The 17289-nt window shown below is 42.2% G+C and overlaps 2 protein-coding genes across 2 annotated transcripts in view; both read right to left on the bottom strand.

Annotated features, from left to right (window-relative positions):
• LOC124045319 (EH domain-containing protein 4-like) overlaps positions 1-2539 on the bottom strand; it is a 38081-nt gene extending 35542 nt beyond the window's left edge. Inside the window, exon 1 of the mRNA XM_046364619.1 lies at positions 1762-2539. Within this exon, the coding sequence (XP_046220575.1) occupies positions 1762-1991 (230 nt within the window). The 5' untranslated portion in view covers positions 1992-2539. The remainder of the gene's footprint in view (positions 1-1761) is intronic.
• Positions 2540-3909: 1370 nt separating this feature from the next.
• Positions 3910-17252, bottom strand: LOC124046622 (TNF receptor-associated factor 3-like). The gene is made up of 11 exons (XM_046367222.1): positions 16955-17252; positions 11427-11701; positions 10690-10741; positions 10484-10588; positions 10079-10243; positions 8981-9061; positions 8723-8797; positions 8412-8504; positions 7851-7991; positions 6798-6972; positions 3910-6005 (listed from the first exon to the last, which is right to left on the bottom strand). The coding sequence occupies exons 2-11, from the start codon at positions 11696-11698 to the stop codon at positions 5434-5436; spliced, it is 1731 nt and encodes a 576-aa protein (XP_046223178.1). The 5' UTR covers positions 11699-11701; positions 16955-17252; the 3' UTR covers positions 3910-5433.
• Positions 17253-17289: the final 37 nt, after the last annotated feature.

The following is a 17289-nucleotide window of genomic DNA, read 5'->3' as shown; positions in this document are numbered from 1 at the left end:
CCATGCAATAGGTCATCAGTCCTTCCTGTGAGAGGATGGCACTGTGTCAAAGGTCTTCAAACAGAGGAATGCCAGCTTGCAATGGCCACATCCACTCAGAGGAAAAGACATGTCTTTAGGATGACTATTAATGGACTCAACTCCCTAGCCTTGTTTAGGTCCAAATCTGTTTGTGCTGTCAAACACGTCACATTCGGCATGACAATGACCATAGGAGTTGGCAAGACAGCACAAATAGATCTGGGATCAGGCTATGATCAACTCCCATGATTCATTATTAAATTCCTTAGAATTGGGTGGGATCCCTGTATGAAGTAACTCTGCAAGCTCTGCAAGAATCAAATCAGGTGTTGTGAATGAGCAATACAATTTAACAGTAAGTGACCATGTAGTCTACTTAAGATAAGAAATGTTTTCACTAACGTTGATCGTTCATTAATTTTTTTACATTTAAAGGTCAACTTAATAATGGTCAAGTAAAAAAACATTTGATTCAATTAAAACCATATTTATTTCTGTACACATGATCTGCAAGGTGAGATGTTACCCGTACAACAAAAAGGTGCATGTTGACCTAATTCTCAGTATTGTGTACATACTTTCAGCAGCTACCAGACTGGAGTACTGTAGCTTAAAAAAGGCACCTTCCCTAAAGATAGTGAAGCTAGCTGCATGTCCTCTCTTGCTGCAGAACCTGCAGATCAACAAGTTATGAAACTGATGTAGTTTGCGCCTGTCCTGATGATTCAGAGAGAAAGATCTTAAAATGGCAATAAATTCAGAGATTTTTAGACAGTTTTACCCATTCTGTAATGGTTCTATTCTTTCTTTCATATAATGGTTGTTTGTTCAGAGGCTCCAGGGGAGCACAAAAGGCCCAGGTCACCAGACATGTCTCATTGATATTTATGGTGGAAACTGGAAAGCAGTTGGTGGAAACTGGATAGTTAATACTACTCTGCTTCTATACTAAAGCAATAAGGCACAAGGTGTTAAGGTATATGGCCAATATACTATGGCTAAGAACATCCGTTAGCCATGGTATATTGGCCATATACCACAAACCCATGAGGTGCCTTATTGCTATTATAAACTGGTTATCAATGTAATTAGAGCAGTAAAAATATATGTTTTGTCATACCCGTGGTTATAAACTGGGTGGTTCGAGCCCTGAATGCTGATTGGCTGACAGCCGTGGTATTTGGTATATTACTTCTCTAATTACATTGATTACTAGTCTATAATAGCCATAAGGCACCTTGGGGGTTTGTGATATATGGCCAGTATACAGTTGCTAAGGGCTGTGTCCAGGCACTCCGTGTTGCGTCGTGCTTAAGAACAGCACTTCTCCGTGGTATATTGGCCATATACCACACCTCCTCGGGCCATATTGCTTATATATACACCACGGTTGTCAGCCAATCAGCATTCAGGGCTCGAACCACCCAGTTTATAATCGTGACATTAAAAAACATTCTATGTAGCAGGTGGTGTGGCATGTTGATGATGTTTCATGTTGTATTGAATTGGAATATGGAATATTGGTAAACTAGAAACAAGCTGTTTACAACCTTAACATAATGCTAACCCATTCCCAACACTAGACAGTTGTGTTTACATTAGGTTGCAGGGGGCAACAACCTGTTCCAACAGTGTTCCCCCCATTATTTCTGACAGGCAGAGAGCCCTGTAGGTAAAATAAAGTTAACACAAACATGAGAATGCATAACTTTTGCTGATTTCTGGATGTACTAACGTTACCTTATGAACGTCGTCTTCCCCGTAGAATACTGTCCAACCAGTAGAACCATTGGTTTGCTTTGAAAATCCGCTGCCTCCAACGCAGGTGAGTGGAAATCATGGAAAAGATAGGTTTCTTCCAATGGAAATAATTTTTTTGAGTAAAGTTGTTGAAGACCCTCCGTCACAGTTTGGTACATCTCGCCGTCCTTGTTTCTGCCTCCTTGTTCCTTATTCACCCAACTGAACATGATGATGATGCTCCTCTTCTAAGTTCCCAAATCAAGAACTAACGTTTTACTTCCTGATTTTCCACAGCTTTCAAAGTTTGCGCAACGAGGCTACTTTGTATCCGAATATCTTACAAAAATGGGCACTGTTACTTTGAATCAAATATGTTCTTTGGCAACTGAAAAACGTGGCATCTAGAATCTACGGTTGTTTTCCCAACACTGCTTGATGGCTGCTCTCTACAGTAGCTCCTCTGTGCGGCGCAGTAGTTCACAGCGTTGCAGTGGTTCGCGCCACAGTGGTGCCTGTGCGAAGATGAAGTATTATGTTAACAAGATATTCGGGTGACAGCTCTAACAATGGAAATACATGTCCTCAACGATGGAAGGTAGGCGAGATCAGAAGGGACCATTCTAGCCAATGAGAGTGCAGATAGGCTACGCGTGTGAACAACAGACACAACCAAGTTGTTTTTATCAAAGTTGCCGGGATGCCTCGTACATCAACTTATATCAGTAAATTTATAACAGCCTACACATTATGAAACCTATATTCGATTAAATAAGCCTCACACAATTTTACACTCTCATTGACCGCCATACAAAAAGGGCTTATCTCACGCAGACAGAGAGTAAATACTCTCGCTTCGCCTCTCCCTCTATGATTTGCATTACCTTAACGGCACCGCCCTTCCCTATGAATGACCTAGTGACATGAGACTGAATATTCCAGAGGGAAAAATACTGAGTCTACCCCAAGCCCATTTATACATTTCAATGACGTGACATTGTCATAAGGGAAGTAAAGTTTTATTACTCGATGCTGCAAACTTGAATGGACAATACAAGTTTGCATTGAAGACTTAGAAAACTTAAATTCGCTCATAATAATGTTGAATGAGGACAGGACTTTTATATTGTCACATTTTTACAGACGCCAAGGAATCCATATTAAGTGACAATGAGAATACATGTACTGCATTACATATTGTATGTAGGCACCTAGCAACATGCATGTTGCTTAGACACAGATGTCAGAAAGAAAAATGTGGAATCCTACAATGCCTTCACATAACCACATGGTTTATATGTATGTACGTGAAAACCTTGGCTAATTATTTAATAGTTGCCAGGTGGGAGCAACTTTACAAAAATACTAGAATGCACATTTATCGTGGAGAATATACATGACCTGAATGTACCCTGATCAGAACTGTCATACAGAATGTGGAATTGTGTTAGCTCTACATAACATCTCTGTCTGCAACAGTTCACTCACTGGTGGATACACTGCTAGGTTCTCCTGAAATGTCACTTTGTAGCTGTAGCCTACCTGTGGTGGAAAATATACTGTAGAATAACATTCTGTACTATCCTGACATCTAGTGGAAGGAGAAGATAGACCCGCACCACGGAGCGTTCCCCATATTTGTTTTTGGACTGTTTCCTATGAAGCAGTGGTCCCCTACAGTCTGCACAGACTTTTTTGTCCAAGCGAACCCACAACAGCCAACCGCAAATAAACGTATCATCAAGACTTAAATTAACCAACTTGTGATCACTGTATATTTTCCTTGATTCAAAATAGGAAAAAGTGTAGCTCCCATTTCCTATGCCTTAAAAATGAATTCAAGATAACCTCTCACTCAAATTTACTCAGATCCATTGCTACCCAGGGAGCATAGGCCATCAACGACTCATCTCTATTACACTCTGTTCTGTCTTCTCAATCTTGTTCCATCCCATGCCTGATCTTTTGGTGTCTGCTTCAAGCTCCAGCCTCCAGGTGTTTCTCTGGTGCCTTCTTTTCTGTCTCCCTTGTGGTTTCCAGGATAGAGCTTGACTGGTGATGTAGGAGGGCTTTCAGAGGGTGTGGCCAATCCCTCCCCATCTTCTCCTGATTTCCTCCACAGAAATCAAACATCAAAGCACATTCAAGTTTTGTTGAACAATTTTATTAATACACATTCAAACATAACTTGTGCAAATAACATTCTCCATCAACCATCATGAAAAAAAGTCACTGTCACTTTGTCTCAGCTCAATCAACATGGTTGGAGTTTTAATGAGGCATTTTGTTTTCCCAACTGTTACAAAAAAATATGATGCACAGCATCTGTTCTGAACATTACAAAACAATGTGTAAGTTACAAAAAGCAGTATAGAAGTAATTTACAGATCTTTATAGATCTTCAAAATGAAAGGCTAGTCTTATTCTTAACTCTGCGAGACAGTGGCATTGCTGTACCGGTGTGTATCCATTCCTATGTCTGTGTCTGAAATGGCACCCAAATCCCTATATAGTGCACTACTTTTGTACAGCTCTGGCCAACAGTAGTGCACAATATAGGTAGCAGAATGACATTTCAGATGCAGACCAGATCCACTAAAACCAAATCTGAAATAAGAGCCTGCACACAAGACACACCCTACTGCTCACACAACACCTGTTAATAAAAGCTTGTCAATCAACAACTTTCTCCAACACAATCACAAGACTAGAAACATACATACTGTACGTTACATTCTGTACTTTAACAATGCAATAATACAACCAAACTTCACCAGCAATACAAACAACATACACAACCACATATTGCATTGTATCTCCTTATTCAACATGTCATGTGGGATTGTATCTTCTGCCTTTAATGTAGACATGTTTCATCAACGCCAAGTAATGAGTTCTCAGAGATATTTGCTATTACAGAAGATAGTTGGGCACGGGACAACTATCTCCACACCTCGACTTGTGTTGGATGATGCACTGTCCCATGTTCTTCAAGGCAGAAAGTATTAACGTCTACTGAAATATATTCACTATCTCCATTCTATATGATTTTTAGTTCTGGTAGATTGCCACACACACACACACACACACACACACACACACACACACACACACACACACACACACACACACACACACACACACACACACACACACACACACACACACACACACACACACACACGCACACACACACACACACGCACACACACACACACACACACACACACACACACACACACACACACACACACACACACACACACACACACACACACACACTGGGTCCATGTAGTTTGATGATGGTTGCATCCTGATAACTTGGGTTAGAATGATCCACTATCCATTGCCATTTATACCTCTCCCTGCTGTGAGTAATATAGGCATTCCTTAGATTTTTTAACATTCAGCCTGGTTGAAAAATAACAATGTCCTTCTCTCACCTATCTGGTGAGCAACACAGGCACCAAAGGCAACTGCTCTGAGGTCCACCCAGCTCTTTCTGCAGGCTTAGGCTGCACCTTGAGATCTGCAAAGAAACCTTCCTCTTATTCTAACTTATTTTCATGTTCTCCATCCTTCTTTCTGCTCTCTCCATCCCATCTTTTGCAATCTCTCTCACATAAGGGCACCCTGATCCAGATACATCTGCTGTTCTCTACAGACCAGGGGTCAAGGGTCAGGGAGGTCAGATGTGTCCACTGTGACCTTAATGAAGATGGTATCATCCTTGATGTAAGTACCGTTCTCCAGCACAGTCTGGGCCACGAACAGCGGGCAGCCCGAGGCTATGTTCATCTCTGCCGTGGGTCGTCTGAAGCTGCTGCTGTTGGGGTCTGGTTTGAAGGCATCCCCTAGGTGCTTCCTGGCTGGGCCCTGGTCCATCAGCATCAGAGTCACCTTCTGCTTAAAGGGCCATAGCAGCAGGGCATCGTACTCGCCACGCATCACCACAAAGAACAGAGACAGGTGGGTTCCTTTCCCCATGCCGTCTCCGTTCAGGTAGACCCGGGCACACATCTTGTAGCCAAAGTATCCAGTGTAGAAAGGCTGGCTGTAGAGAGACAGGGTCTTTGACGCCACGGCTTCTTGTTTCCGCCGCTTGTAGTCACGGATTTTCCAGATGAGCGTCCCATTGAAGGAGGCCGTCTCTAGGACCTGGAAGCGCAGGTCCATGTCGGCCAAGCGGATCTCGTGGACACTCAGCATGTCGTCCTGACGGGAGAGCTGTGTCTCTAAAGAACCTGCAGAGAAACAATAGAAAGCCAATGGAATAAGAGTCCTCCTGTATGTTTGTACCACTCTGTACTGGTTTTTATATATATTTATTTTCTCCCCAATTGGAGTTAGTCTTGTCTCATCGCTGAAACTCGTGTACGGACTCGGGAGCGGCAAAGGTCGAGAGCCGTGCATCATCCGAAACACGACCCAACCAAGCCGCACTGCTTCTTGACATAATGCCCACTTAACCCGGAAGCCAGCCGCACCAATGTGTCGGAGGAAACACTGTCCACCTGGCGACTTTGTCAGTGTGCACTGCGCCTGGCCCGCCACAGGAGTCACTAGTGCGTGATGGGACAAGGACATCCCTGCCGGTCAAACCCTCCCCTAACCCGGACAACACTGGGCCAATTGTGCGCCGCCCCATGAGTCTCCCATTCGCAGCCAGCTGTGACAGAGCCTGGACTCGAACCCAGAATCTCTAGTGGCACAGCTAGCACTGCGATGCTCGGGAGGCCCTAATGCACTGTTTTTTTCCAATTACTGCTTTGCTCATAATGTAGCTTCAGACTTTGAACATATCAAAATGGGTCCATCACACTACACTCATTCTGAGCAACTCCTAAAAGAGTTACACAGGTTTTAGCAACAGTGAAGTAGCAAAGAATAACAGAATTCCCAAGACAAGTGTTGAGAGAGACAGAGACACTGAGGGAGAGACTAGAGAGCGAGAGAGAGAAAGCTAGACAAAGGAAGACAGAGAGAGAGCGAGACAGAAACAGAAAGAGAGTGAGAGAGCATTCAGGGGAACTCACCTAGTGTGTGTGTGGCTGGGATGGCCCCGCCCCTTCCTCCCTCTAGCGTTGCAACCCTGGAACGAATGCTCTCCACGGTGCCTCGTAGTGTTTCCACCTCCTCTCGGATGGTCCTCAGAGACCTCAGCTCCAGCTCCATCTCCAAAAGCTTCTCAGAGTGGGAACTCATCAAGTTCTACATGGAGAAAACAAACACATACATACAGTTACACACACTTCATGTAGCCTAGGGGTAGGTAGCCTAGCGGTTAAGAGCATTGGGCCAGTAAGCTGAAAGAGCGTTGGGCCGACTAGCGAAAAATCTGTCGATGTGCCCTTGAGCAAGGCACATAACCCTAATTGCTCCTGTAAGTCGCTCTGGATAGGAACATCTGCTAAATTACTTCTAATGTAAGTTCCATACATGACAGGACTTTACCTCCAACTGAGAAATCAGTAAATGGGACTGTGGGACAAGACAAGTATTATTATGTATGTCAAAGACTAGTATTACATCTTTATTGAGAGGTTTTATAATGACAGTGTACAAAACATGTTCTTTCCATTTCTTTCCATGACAGAATGACCCGGTGAATCCAGGTGAACACTTTGATCCCTTATTGAGGTCACTTGTTAAGTCCACTTCAATCAGTGTAGATGAAGGGGAGAAAACAGGTTAAAGAAGGACTCACCTGGTCACAGTTCAGACATGGAATGTGCATGTGTGCCATTCAGTGGTTGAATGGGGAGAACAAAAGATTGAAGTGACTTTGAACGGGGTATGATGGTAAGTGCCAGACGCACCGGTTTGACTGTATTGAGAACTGCAACGCTGCTGAGTTTTTCACATTCAACAGTTTCCTGTGTGTATCAAGAAGGGTCAAACACAAAAAGGACATCCAGCCAACTTGACAACTGTGGGAAGCATTGTAGTCAACATGGGTCAGCATCCCTGTGGAACGCTTTCGACACCTTGTAGAGTCCATACCCCAACAAATTGAGGCTGTTCTGATGGCCAAAAGGGGGTGCAACTCACATGTTTTGTACACAGTGTATTTTGACCTTTTCATTTACCTGCATGGTAGTGAGCTTCAGCTCCAGCTGTCTGTTATTCTCCCTCATCTCCTCGTACTGAGACTCTGTTTCAGACAGACGGCTGCTTAGGCCTGGCAGAACCTTGTACCGCTCCAGAAGCTCTCCTTTAACATCCTCCATCTAGATGGGTGGGAAACATTCTGTCTTAATACTGCTTTCATTACTCTGAACTACGTAACCATTCAGCCCTGCGATTAGTTGGTTGTTAACAAGTTAGTTGTGGTTGAATATTCAGTTTAATTTCTCCCCATGTATTATTTTGGGGTACTTGTCAAAATACATTTTGTTAGAATGTATGTGTTATTTGTAACATGTAAGAGCACATACTCAAATTTGTGATTAGATCATGAGTTAAAACAAGTATGACAGGTAATGCAGATAGATACAAGGCAACATATTTATACACTGTATGCCTTGCGTATGGAATGAAATAGAAGTTGGTCATGATGCTGGTGAATTTTCATTATGTTGACTTTATACATGTTTCCTTTAATGGTACACAGGGCAAATTGTTCTAAAGAACAAAGTAGAGTTGATTACCTTGGCCTCCAGCGTAGTGTTCCTGGTTGCCATCAGCCGCAGGTGTTCAGAGGCAAAGCTTGATTCATGATCCCTCATGTCTTGGTTGAGACCCTACAGAGGAATATCAGGGAAAATATCATATCAGTAACATACCAGCTTAAAACTACTGTATGTTCTCTTAAATGCGTTGTAGTTCAGTGGGACAATAGCCAGACAACAGAGTAGAAGAGACATCATGAGGAGTTCATAGTGGCCATGATATTACAACTTATATTAAGCATATTATTATTAATAACACTTTTAACAATCATAGTAACATGAAGACTGACCTTGAAATTGCATCCAAAGCGGATAAAGGAGCAGGTGACATGAGCCTTGGGGCACACATGTTGATGACTTGTCAGCTGAGAGTAGAAACACATTTAGGTTCAATCATGTCCTTCTATACCAAGCATTTACATTACAATGTGGCAACCGTATCACAGCATCTATAACTATGTTACTCCATCTGATGGTAAGAGAAAAGCTGCCCATACTGCCTTGCATGAATACATTTTATACTACAAACATTAAAATACACTCCTTACCTCGCTCCGTAAGATGGAGGGAAAATGACAATGATTGGGGCAGGCCACCGGACATGAAGGACACATGGTTTCTTTGTGTTTCTGAAAAATTTAAATAAGAATAAGAAATAAAAGTAACAAATAATTAAAGAGCAGAAGAAAAATAACCATAGCGAGACAATATACAGGGGGTACCGGTACAGAGTCCATGTGCGGGGGCACCGGTTAGTCGAGGTAATATGTACATGTAGTTAAAATTATTAAAGTGACTATGCATGGATAATAAACAGAGTAGCAGCAGTGTAAAGGGGGGGCAATGCAAATAGTCTGGGTAGACATTTGATTAGATGCTCAGGAGTCTTATGGCTTGGGAGTAAAAGTTGTTTAGAAGCCTCTTGGACTGAGACTTGGTGCTCCAATACCGCTTGCCATGCGGTAGCAGATATTCGGTGTTGTTGTTGTCGGTGCTTAAAAGGCAATTCCACAACTTTTTAACTGAATTTATTTTTCTCCAGCACAATACCAGTGTCTACATATGTGAAAACTTTACATTTCTACGTTTTGTATAAAAAAATATAAAAGTAAAAAAGACCCGATGACGTCATCAAAAGTTTAAACATTTTAAAAACAGTCATTTTCAAACACTGGGTGTTTCTCAAATAGCATAATTATGAAGTTAAACGTTTGCTGTGTGCATATCATATTCCGTCTATTGTTGCCTTTGTCCTGGCTGGAAGAAGGTTTGGTGAATGGGGAGGTGCAGCGTGAGGTAATACAGTAGGGGGAGTGCAAGTGCTTTTTTAAATGTAATGTTTTATGCGTTCTCCACACTCTCATCTTCACAAGAACGTACTCAAGACAACATTGTGGGAGAATGCACTCGGCACTTGGGAGTGTGGAGCACGGTAGTATGCATATTGAGAAACACCCTATGAGATTTGCGGTGACACACAAGTATGGTGCTGGAGAAAATGAATATATGGTTGAAAAGTGTCGGAATTGCCCTTTAAGGTGGACTAAAATATGTGCCAGTACTAATTTTGGGTGCCGGTCACAATATTCTATAAGAGGTACAGGTTCGGTGAGCACCGGCCCAACTCAAGTAGTTGTTCTAGTTACCTGTAATTCAGTCATGGCCATCTTGTGCATGCAGAATTCACAGGTGGTCTCTCTGTGTTTACATTTCCAACTCAAGTGCTCAGGAATGTCTTTGCGCATCATCTTCTCTTTGCACTTTCCTAAAGGGCATGGCACCTCAAAATACGGACACACATTCAAATGATCCTGGGAAAAAAGGAGGAAAGGGAATCATAAGGATTTGGTGTAAAGAAAATGTAGCCTATTATGAAGTGCTATAAATAAGATCGCATTTGGGTTGTAGTCATTACAGTTTCAACAGGAAACGTTCAACCAATGTGACTGAAATCAACGAGAATTGTAGATAAACACTTTTCTAGAGTTTGAATAATGACTGTGCGTAACAATGGGACTTTTTCAATTTCTCTGAGTCAGTCAGACACTTACCATGACCTGATGTAGACTCATCTGCTCCTTACAGCCATTCTTCTCACTCCTGCAGTACACTCTCAGAGCCATGATCTCTCTATGGCAGCACACATCACGGAAGATCTGACAGAAAACACAACGGCTACTGTGAGGAGACACGCTGTGATTATGTACGAGGCCATTTAGAAAGGGCATAGTGATGCAAATCATTCACATAGTCTCACCTTGTCTTTGAACAGAGGCTCCATATCTGCTGGACATACTGGATTTGGTTTGCTGTAAAGACAACAAGACATTTTAATTTTACCTTTATTTAACCAGGCAAGTCAGTTAAGAACATATTCTTATTTTCAATGACGGCCTGGGAACAGTGGGTTAACTGCCTGTTCAGGGGCAGAACGACAGATTTGTACCTTGTCAGCTCGGGGGTTTGAACTCGCAACCTTCCGGTTACTAGTCCAACGCTCTAACCACTAGGCTACGCTGCCGCCCCTTCAGGTACATTAATACAATGATGATTAACGCGGAGTGAGAAATCTATCATTATAAACTGGGTGGTTCGAGCCCTGAATGCTGCTTGGCTGACAGCCGTGGTATATCAGGGTATGACAAAACATTTATTTTTACTGTTCTAGTTTGTAACCAGTTTATAATAAAGAACAGCCGTGGTATATTAGCCATATATCACACCCCCTTGGGCCTCATTGCTTAATTAACTAATGTCCAATCAAATCCTCCTTTAAGCAACATGTGGCAAATGACATCATTATTTCTCAATCATAATCATCACACGATCACTAAACAATTATGACAACCCCCATTACCAGAAGACAGCTGACATATCAAACACACTGACAAGAAGACGTTTGTCATTTCTCAACTATCATTTCCTAAAAAAAAAACATGCCCCTTCACTCTCACACTCATCATGAAACTGAAATCTCTTGTCCTCAGGCCTCACCTTAGCTGCTCGGAGATGCAGGTTTCACAGAAGCGGTGTCCACACTCTGTCTGCCTGGGGTTGCAGAGCACTAGCCTGCAGGCCTCACAGCAGTATTTGGGCTCTGGGGTGGCTATGAAGTGGTCCCAGAAGCCCCCGTGCTGGGGTAAGAAGCCTGCCTCGGGGTCGCTGGGCCAGGGGCGCTGGGCCAGAGAGAGAGCAGCCAGGGAGGGAGAGCGATGCTGGAGGGGGATCTGCAGCTCCCGCACGTCCGCATTCCGCCCTGCTGACATGACCTGGCGAGGGCACGGACGGACACACACACACACACACACACACACACACACACACACACACACACACACACACACACACACACACACACACACACACACACACACACACACACACACACACACACACACACACACACACACACACACACACACACACACACAGAGAGAGAGAGAGAGAGAGAGAGAGAGAAAGACAGGAGGGAAGAGATGTTTAATAAAAATGCACCCAAAAGTTACAACATACAGGACAAACACGCATTTCATTAAAAAAGGAGTATACAAACGTCTTATGTTACATGGTCTTGGAGTGGGACAATGGTGTTTGAGCTGAGGATGTGTGTGTGAGTGTGTTAATGCTGAGCATTCATTGCCACATCAACAGCCCTGACTCTCAGGCCAAACCTTGGGAAACCCCTTCATAACAGACATAGTTAACTGGGGCTAATGTTATCTCTGCTCTGGGGGGGGGGGCGGTGCGGTGCGGTGCACAAGCAGGAAGGCCCGGCTTGGGACTGGAATAGAGCATATCCAAAAGTAGATGGAGTAGAGCTGGGTGGATAAAGTGAAAGTTATCAACACCAACCATACAGATCATTTACCGCAGGCATTTTGCTGAGATCTTTTACTACGATAAGTAGCCTATACTACACAAATGTGAAGTTGAAATTAAATAAGTTTACTAATATGGGTGACTGTTAAAAGGACTGTTGATGGCTACAATCAGACTATAGTAGAAGTAGTAGCTCAAAAGGATAAAAAACAACTGCGGTGGTGCACATTGTTAGAAACGTATCATCCTATGTTTTTATTGTTATTGCATCAATTCAGGAAATTTATCGCAATACAGCTTTTGTCCATACGGCCCTGCTCTAATGGAGGACAGGAGAGCTTAATCTAAACTGACACAAGCCTTTATTATAGACTTGCCAACACATTATTCATTTTCCGAGGGCAAGCAACAGGAGGGCAAGCAACAGGAGAGCAAGCAACAGGAGGGCAAGCAATCTAGGCTTGAACATCCAACCCAAATGACAGCATACACCATCCTAAAAGACAGCATCATCCACTGAACATCCAACCTCAAACTGATCAAAACATATGTAAGGTTCTACTAAATATGTAGCTGGTCTTCCATCATTGTCCTTTTGCCTTTTGGTAGGCCGTCATTGTCAATAAGAATTTGTTCTTAACTGACTTGCTTAGCTAAATAAAGGCTAAATAAAAAATTTAAATAAATATGGAACATTCTTCCAACAGTGCCTTCAGAAAGTATTCAGACCCCTTTTTACCATATTTTGTTATGATACAGGCTAAAATGGATTAAATACATTATTTTCCTCATCCATCTACACACAATACCCCATAATGACAAAGTGAAAAGTTTTTGTACTAAAAATAACAAACAGAAACACCTTATTCATATAAGTATTCAGACCCTTTGTTATAAGAATCCAAATTGAGTTCAGGTGCATTCTGTTTCCAATGATCATCCTTGAGATGTTTCTACAACTTAATTGGAGTCCATCTGTGGTAAATTCAATAGAATGGACATGATTTGGAAAGGCACACACCTGTCTATATAAGGTCTCACAGTTGACAGTGCATGTCAGAGCAAAAACCAAGACATGAGGTCGAAGGAATTGTCCGTAGAGCACAGAGACAGGATTGTGTAGAGGCACAGATCTGGGGAAGGGTACCAAAACATTTCTGTAGCATTGAAGGTCCCCACGAACACAGTGGCCTCCATCATTCTTAAATGGAAGAAGTTTGGAACCACCAAGACTCTTCCTAGAGCTGGCCGCCCGGTCAAACTGAGAAATCGGGGGAGAAGGGCCTTGGTCAAGGAGGTGACCAAGAACCCGATGGTCACTCTGACAGAGCTCCAGAGTTTCTCTGTGGAGATGAGAGAACCTTCCAGGAGGACAACCATCTTTGCAGCACTCCACCACACAGCCTTTATGGTAGTGGCCAGACAGAAGCCACTCCTCATTAAAAAGGCACATGACAGCCCACTTGGAGTTTGCCAAAAGGCACCTAAAGACTCTCAGACCATGACAAACAAGGTTCTCTGGTCTGATGAAACCAATATTTAACTCTTTGGCCTGAATGCCAAGGGTCATTTCAGGAGGAAACCTGGCACCATCCCTACAGAGAAGCATGGTGGTGGCAGTATCATGCTGTGGGTATGTTTTTCAGCAACAGGTACTGGGAGACTAGTCAGGATCGAGGGAAAGATGAACGGAGCTACGTACAGAGAGATCCTTCATGAAAACCTGCTCCAGAGCACTCAGAACCTCACACTGGGGTGAAGTTTCATCTTCCAACAGGACAACGACCCTAAGTACACAGCCAAGACAACACAGGAGTGGCTTCGGGACAAGTGTCCGAATGTCCTTGAGTGGCCCAGCCAGAACACGGAATTGAGCCCGATCGAACATCTCTAGAAAAACCTGAAACCTGTGCAGCGACGCTCCTCATCCAACCTGACAGAGCTTGATAGGATCTGCAGGGAAGAATGGGGGAAACGCCCCAAATACAGGTGTGCCAAGTTTGTAGCATCATACCCAAGAAGACAAGGCTGTAATCTCTGCCAAAGAAGCCTCAACAAAGTACTGAGTAAATGGTCTGAATACTTAAGTAAATGTGATATTTCCATTTATATACAACAACAAAAAACCTTTCTTTGCTTTGTCATTATGGGGTATTGTGTGTAGATTGATGAGGGGGGAAACTATTTCATCCATTTTAGAATATGGCTGTAACAACATGTGGAAAAAGTAAAGGGGTCTGAACACATTCCGAATGCACTGTATGTGGAACATTCTTCCATCATGCATGTGTATTGTTCAAAGGAAGAATTCCATGAAGCTATAGATGAACACGGACCTAATGACTGAACCTTCAGCTCTACATCCTGTCTCACATGGTTCAACTATCTCATTCATACAAATGAAACAATTCAGATTCACACTAGTTAGGATATCAAGACTGGCCACTTCTACAGGTTTGCCTTCAATTTTCCCTCAACGTTGAAAGTACATCAGCCCATCATCACTGGATGAGCAAGTGGGATAAGCCTAGGCTATTGGCTGACCAGTTCCTGTGGTTCTCAGGGGACTTCCTGTGATAGTGAAGGGGCTTTTCCACATGCTGCTTCACCGCTGTCTATCATCACTGACTGACTGACTGACTGCACAAACACACACACACAGGTGTAGGCCTACACAAACCCTAGACCCAGCTGAATCGAAGCTGCCAGCAAAAGTTTGAAATGTAGATTGGCTAGGCTATATATCTAATTCAAAGCATACAGTACAGTTGAGATCGTCTTGGGTACATTTGGGCCGGGAATGAGATTAATCAGGTCTTCCTCTACGGGAAATCGGTTTGATGAAACGCAGAGCATTATGTATAAAAGGGTATTTCCCCTGTTAAATACACTCACTGATTTACATGGAGAATGAACAAGATCTTTTGAGAAATAGGCCCAATATTCTCATATTTAAACCTGGTCATATGCTTGATGTTGACAGGTCAAACTGTATGTAAGAATGACTGGATGGAGAAAAGTAGAGGGAAATTTGTTACATGTTGTAGCTTCTCAAGTGCGATCATCTTCAAATCAAATCAAATGTTATTAGTCACATGCGACGAATACAACAGGTGTAGACCTTACAGTGAAATTCTTACTTACAGGCCCTTAACCAACAATGCAGTTTAAAAAATATGGATAATTAAAGAGCAGCAGTAAAATAACAATAGCGAGACTACATACAGGGGGTACCGATACAGAGTCAATGTGTGAGGGCACAGACAGGTCGAGGTAATATGTACATGTAGGTAGAGTATTTAAAGTGACTATGACTATGCATAGATGACAATAGAGAGTAGCAGCGGTGTAAAAGGGGGGGCAATGCAAATAGTCTCGGTAGCCATTTAATTAGATGTTCATGAGTCTTATGGCTTGGGGGTAGAAGCTGTTTTAGAAGCCTTATATGGCCATGCAATGCACCAGCTATCTATTCTACACAGACATTATTGGTACAGAGGTCAGTTTCTCCACTCCAATCATACAGATGTAACCAAGTCTTGAATGCTGCTAGAGTATCATGACATCAACAAAAAAAATGTAACATGTAGGGGAATTCTATGACTGACCTGTCATTGTACATGGGCAATTCCACAGTAACAGAATTACGCTGAGACTCACTTTTTCACTTTAAAATGTATGAAAAACATAAACTATTGATTTCAATGTTTAACAAACAATACAAGTATATGCACAATGGCTACTTTGAACAACTTACATTGTAAATAATCATAGTGGAAAAACTGTGCAGATGCAAAGTTTGGTAACAGAATTACTGTAAAATCTCCCTAAATTTTATTCTGTTACAAAACCTTCTATCTGCACAGTTCTTCCTGTAAATATGTTTTTGTAAACTACTATTTCCACTGAACATTTTTCACTGTAATTTGAAGTCAATGTTTTGGCTTGGAATACATTTTGAAGTGAAAAATTTGAGTCTCAGCAGAATTCTGTTACATGGAATTGCCCACGTGTAATTCTATAGCCTGAAAGCAAGAGAACATGTTTCAACTGTGTGAACAGACATCCAAACAGTTGAATCTTACGAGAATAGAGAATCATGCTTTTTCACAGTGATCTTAGATCTGGTCAATAAAAAATGAAACAGATTCCATAAAAAAAACATTTTCAATGTTTCATATGCATACAGGCATACTGTTTAGCATGATTCAAAGGCAATATTGACATATGTTAAAGCATATAATTTGAATTATTGCAACCAATATTCACCCAATAAGCCAATACACTAACTGTGTACCTTGTGTGGGCCTGTTCACCGTACTCAAATAAGAATTTAAGCAAATTACTTTGATGCACTGACTAGACAACTAATTTGTCATAATTGCAATGAATGTATTACACATGCACTGGCGTAATACTGAATATATAATACAATGAGACATGTCAAGGTGATTATATAGATTAATCCATTTTTAGAATATTTTCACAATTGTTTAGATGGCTAAATCTCGCAGGCAATTCAGTACACCGAAATTGATATTTGAAATTACCTCATACCACAATTCGAAGCCTCCATAGCTCCCCGCTTTGGTACACCACTGTATGGCTACTCAACATGTTTTTACAAACATAGCTACATGCTGTGTTCCCACATTATAACATGGACGATATTATTAACTTTCCTAGTTAGCAACAATACTTACATGAATCAGATCTGTAACGTTGACAAATGCAACGTCGTTTTTCAGGAGCTACAATGTTATAAGTGGAGCTTCGGTGAATGGCACGTTCATGAAGGCGAACAACACAATGTAACCGCTTACAATGAAAACGACCGAACTCCGTTTTTAAAATAGGCAGCTAGAGTATTTTATCAGTAGCTGACATCGTAAAAACAATATTAAAGTAAATGTTTTTTTAAATCGAGATGGGAACATAGCAAAATGGAGCCGCCGCTCATTCTTCTGGCTGTTGATGTCTCAGTTGGAAAGCCCCCCTTCGGTATTTCTTCCCCAGGAAATCCCCGTCATGAAGAAAA

This window comes from Oncorhynchus gorbuscha, linkage group LG10 (assembly GCF_021184085.1).
Source record: "Oncorhynchus gorbuscha isolate QuinsamMale2020 ecotype Even-year linkage group LG10, OgorEven_v1.0, whole genome shotgun sequence".
In the NCBI taxonomy this organism is placed as follows: Eukaryota; Metazoa; Chordata; class Actinopteri; order Salmoniformes; family Salmonidae; genus Oncorhynchus; species Oncorhynchus gorbuscha.
This window is presented reverse-complemented; position numbering and strand designations above follow the sequence as displayed.

What these genes read in the sequence shown, in the direction of transcription:
- LOC124046622 (XM_046367222.1), bottom strand. Translation starts at nt 11,698, where the DNA reads ATGTCAGCAGGGCGGAATGCGGACGTGCGGGAGCTGCAGATCCCCCTC. An exon ending in GCTTTGGATGCAATTTCAAG is followed by an intron (nt 8,505 to 8,722) that starts GTCAGTCTTCAT and finishes ATTCCTCTGTAG; the next exon opens with GGTCTCAACCAAGACATGAG. An exon ending in TGAAGCTCACTACCATGCAG is followed by an intron (nt 6,973 to 7,850) that starts GTAAATGAAAAG and finishes TTCTCCATGTAG; the next exon opens with AACTTGATGAGTTCCCACTC.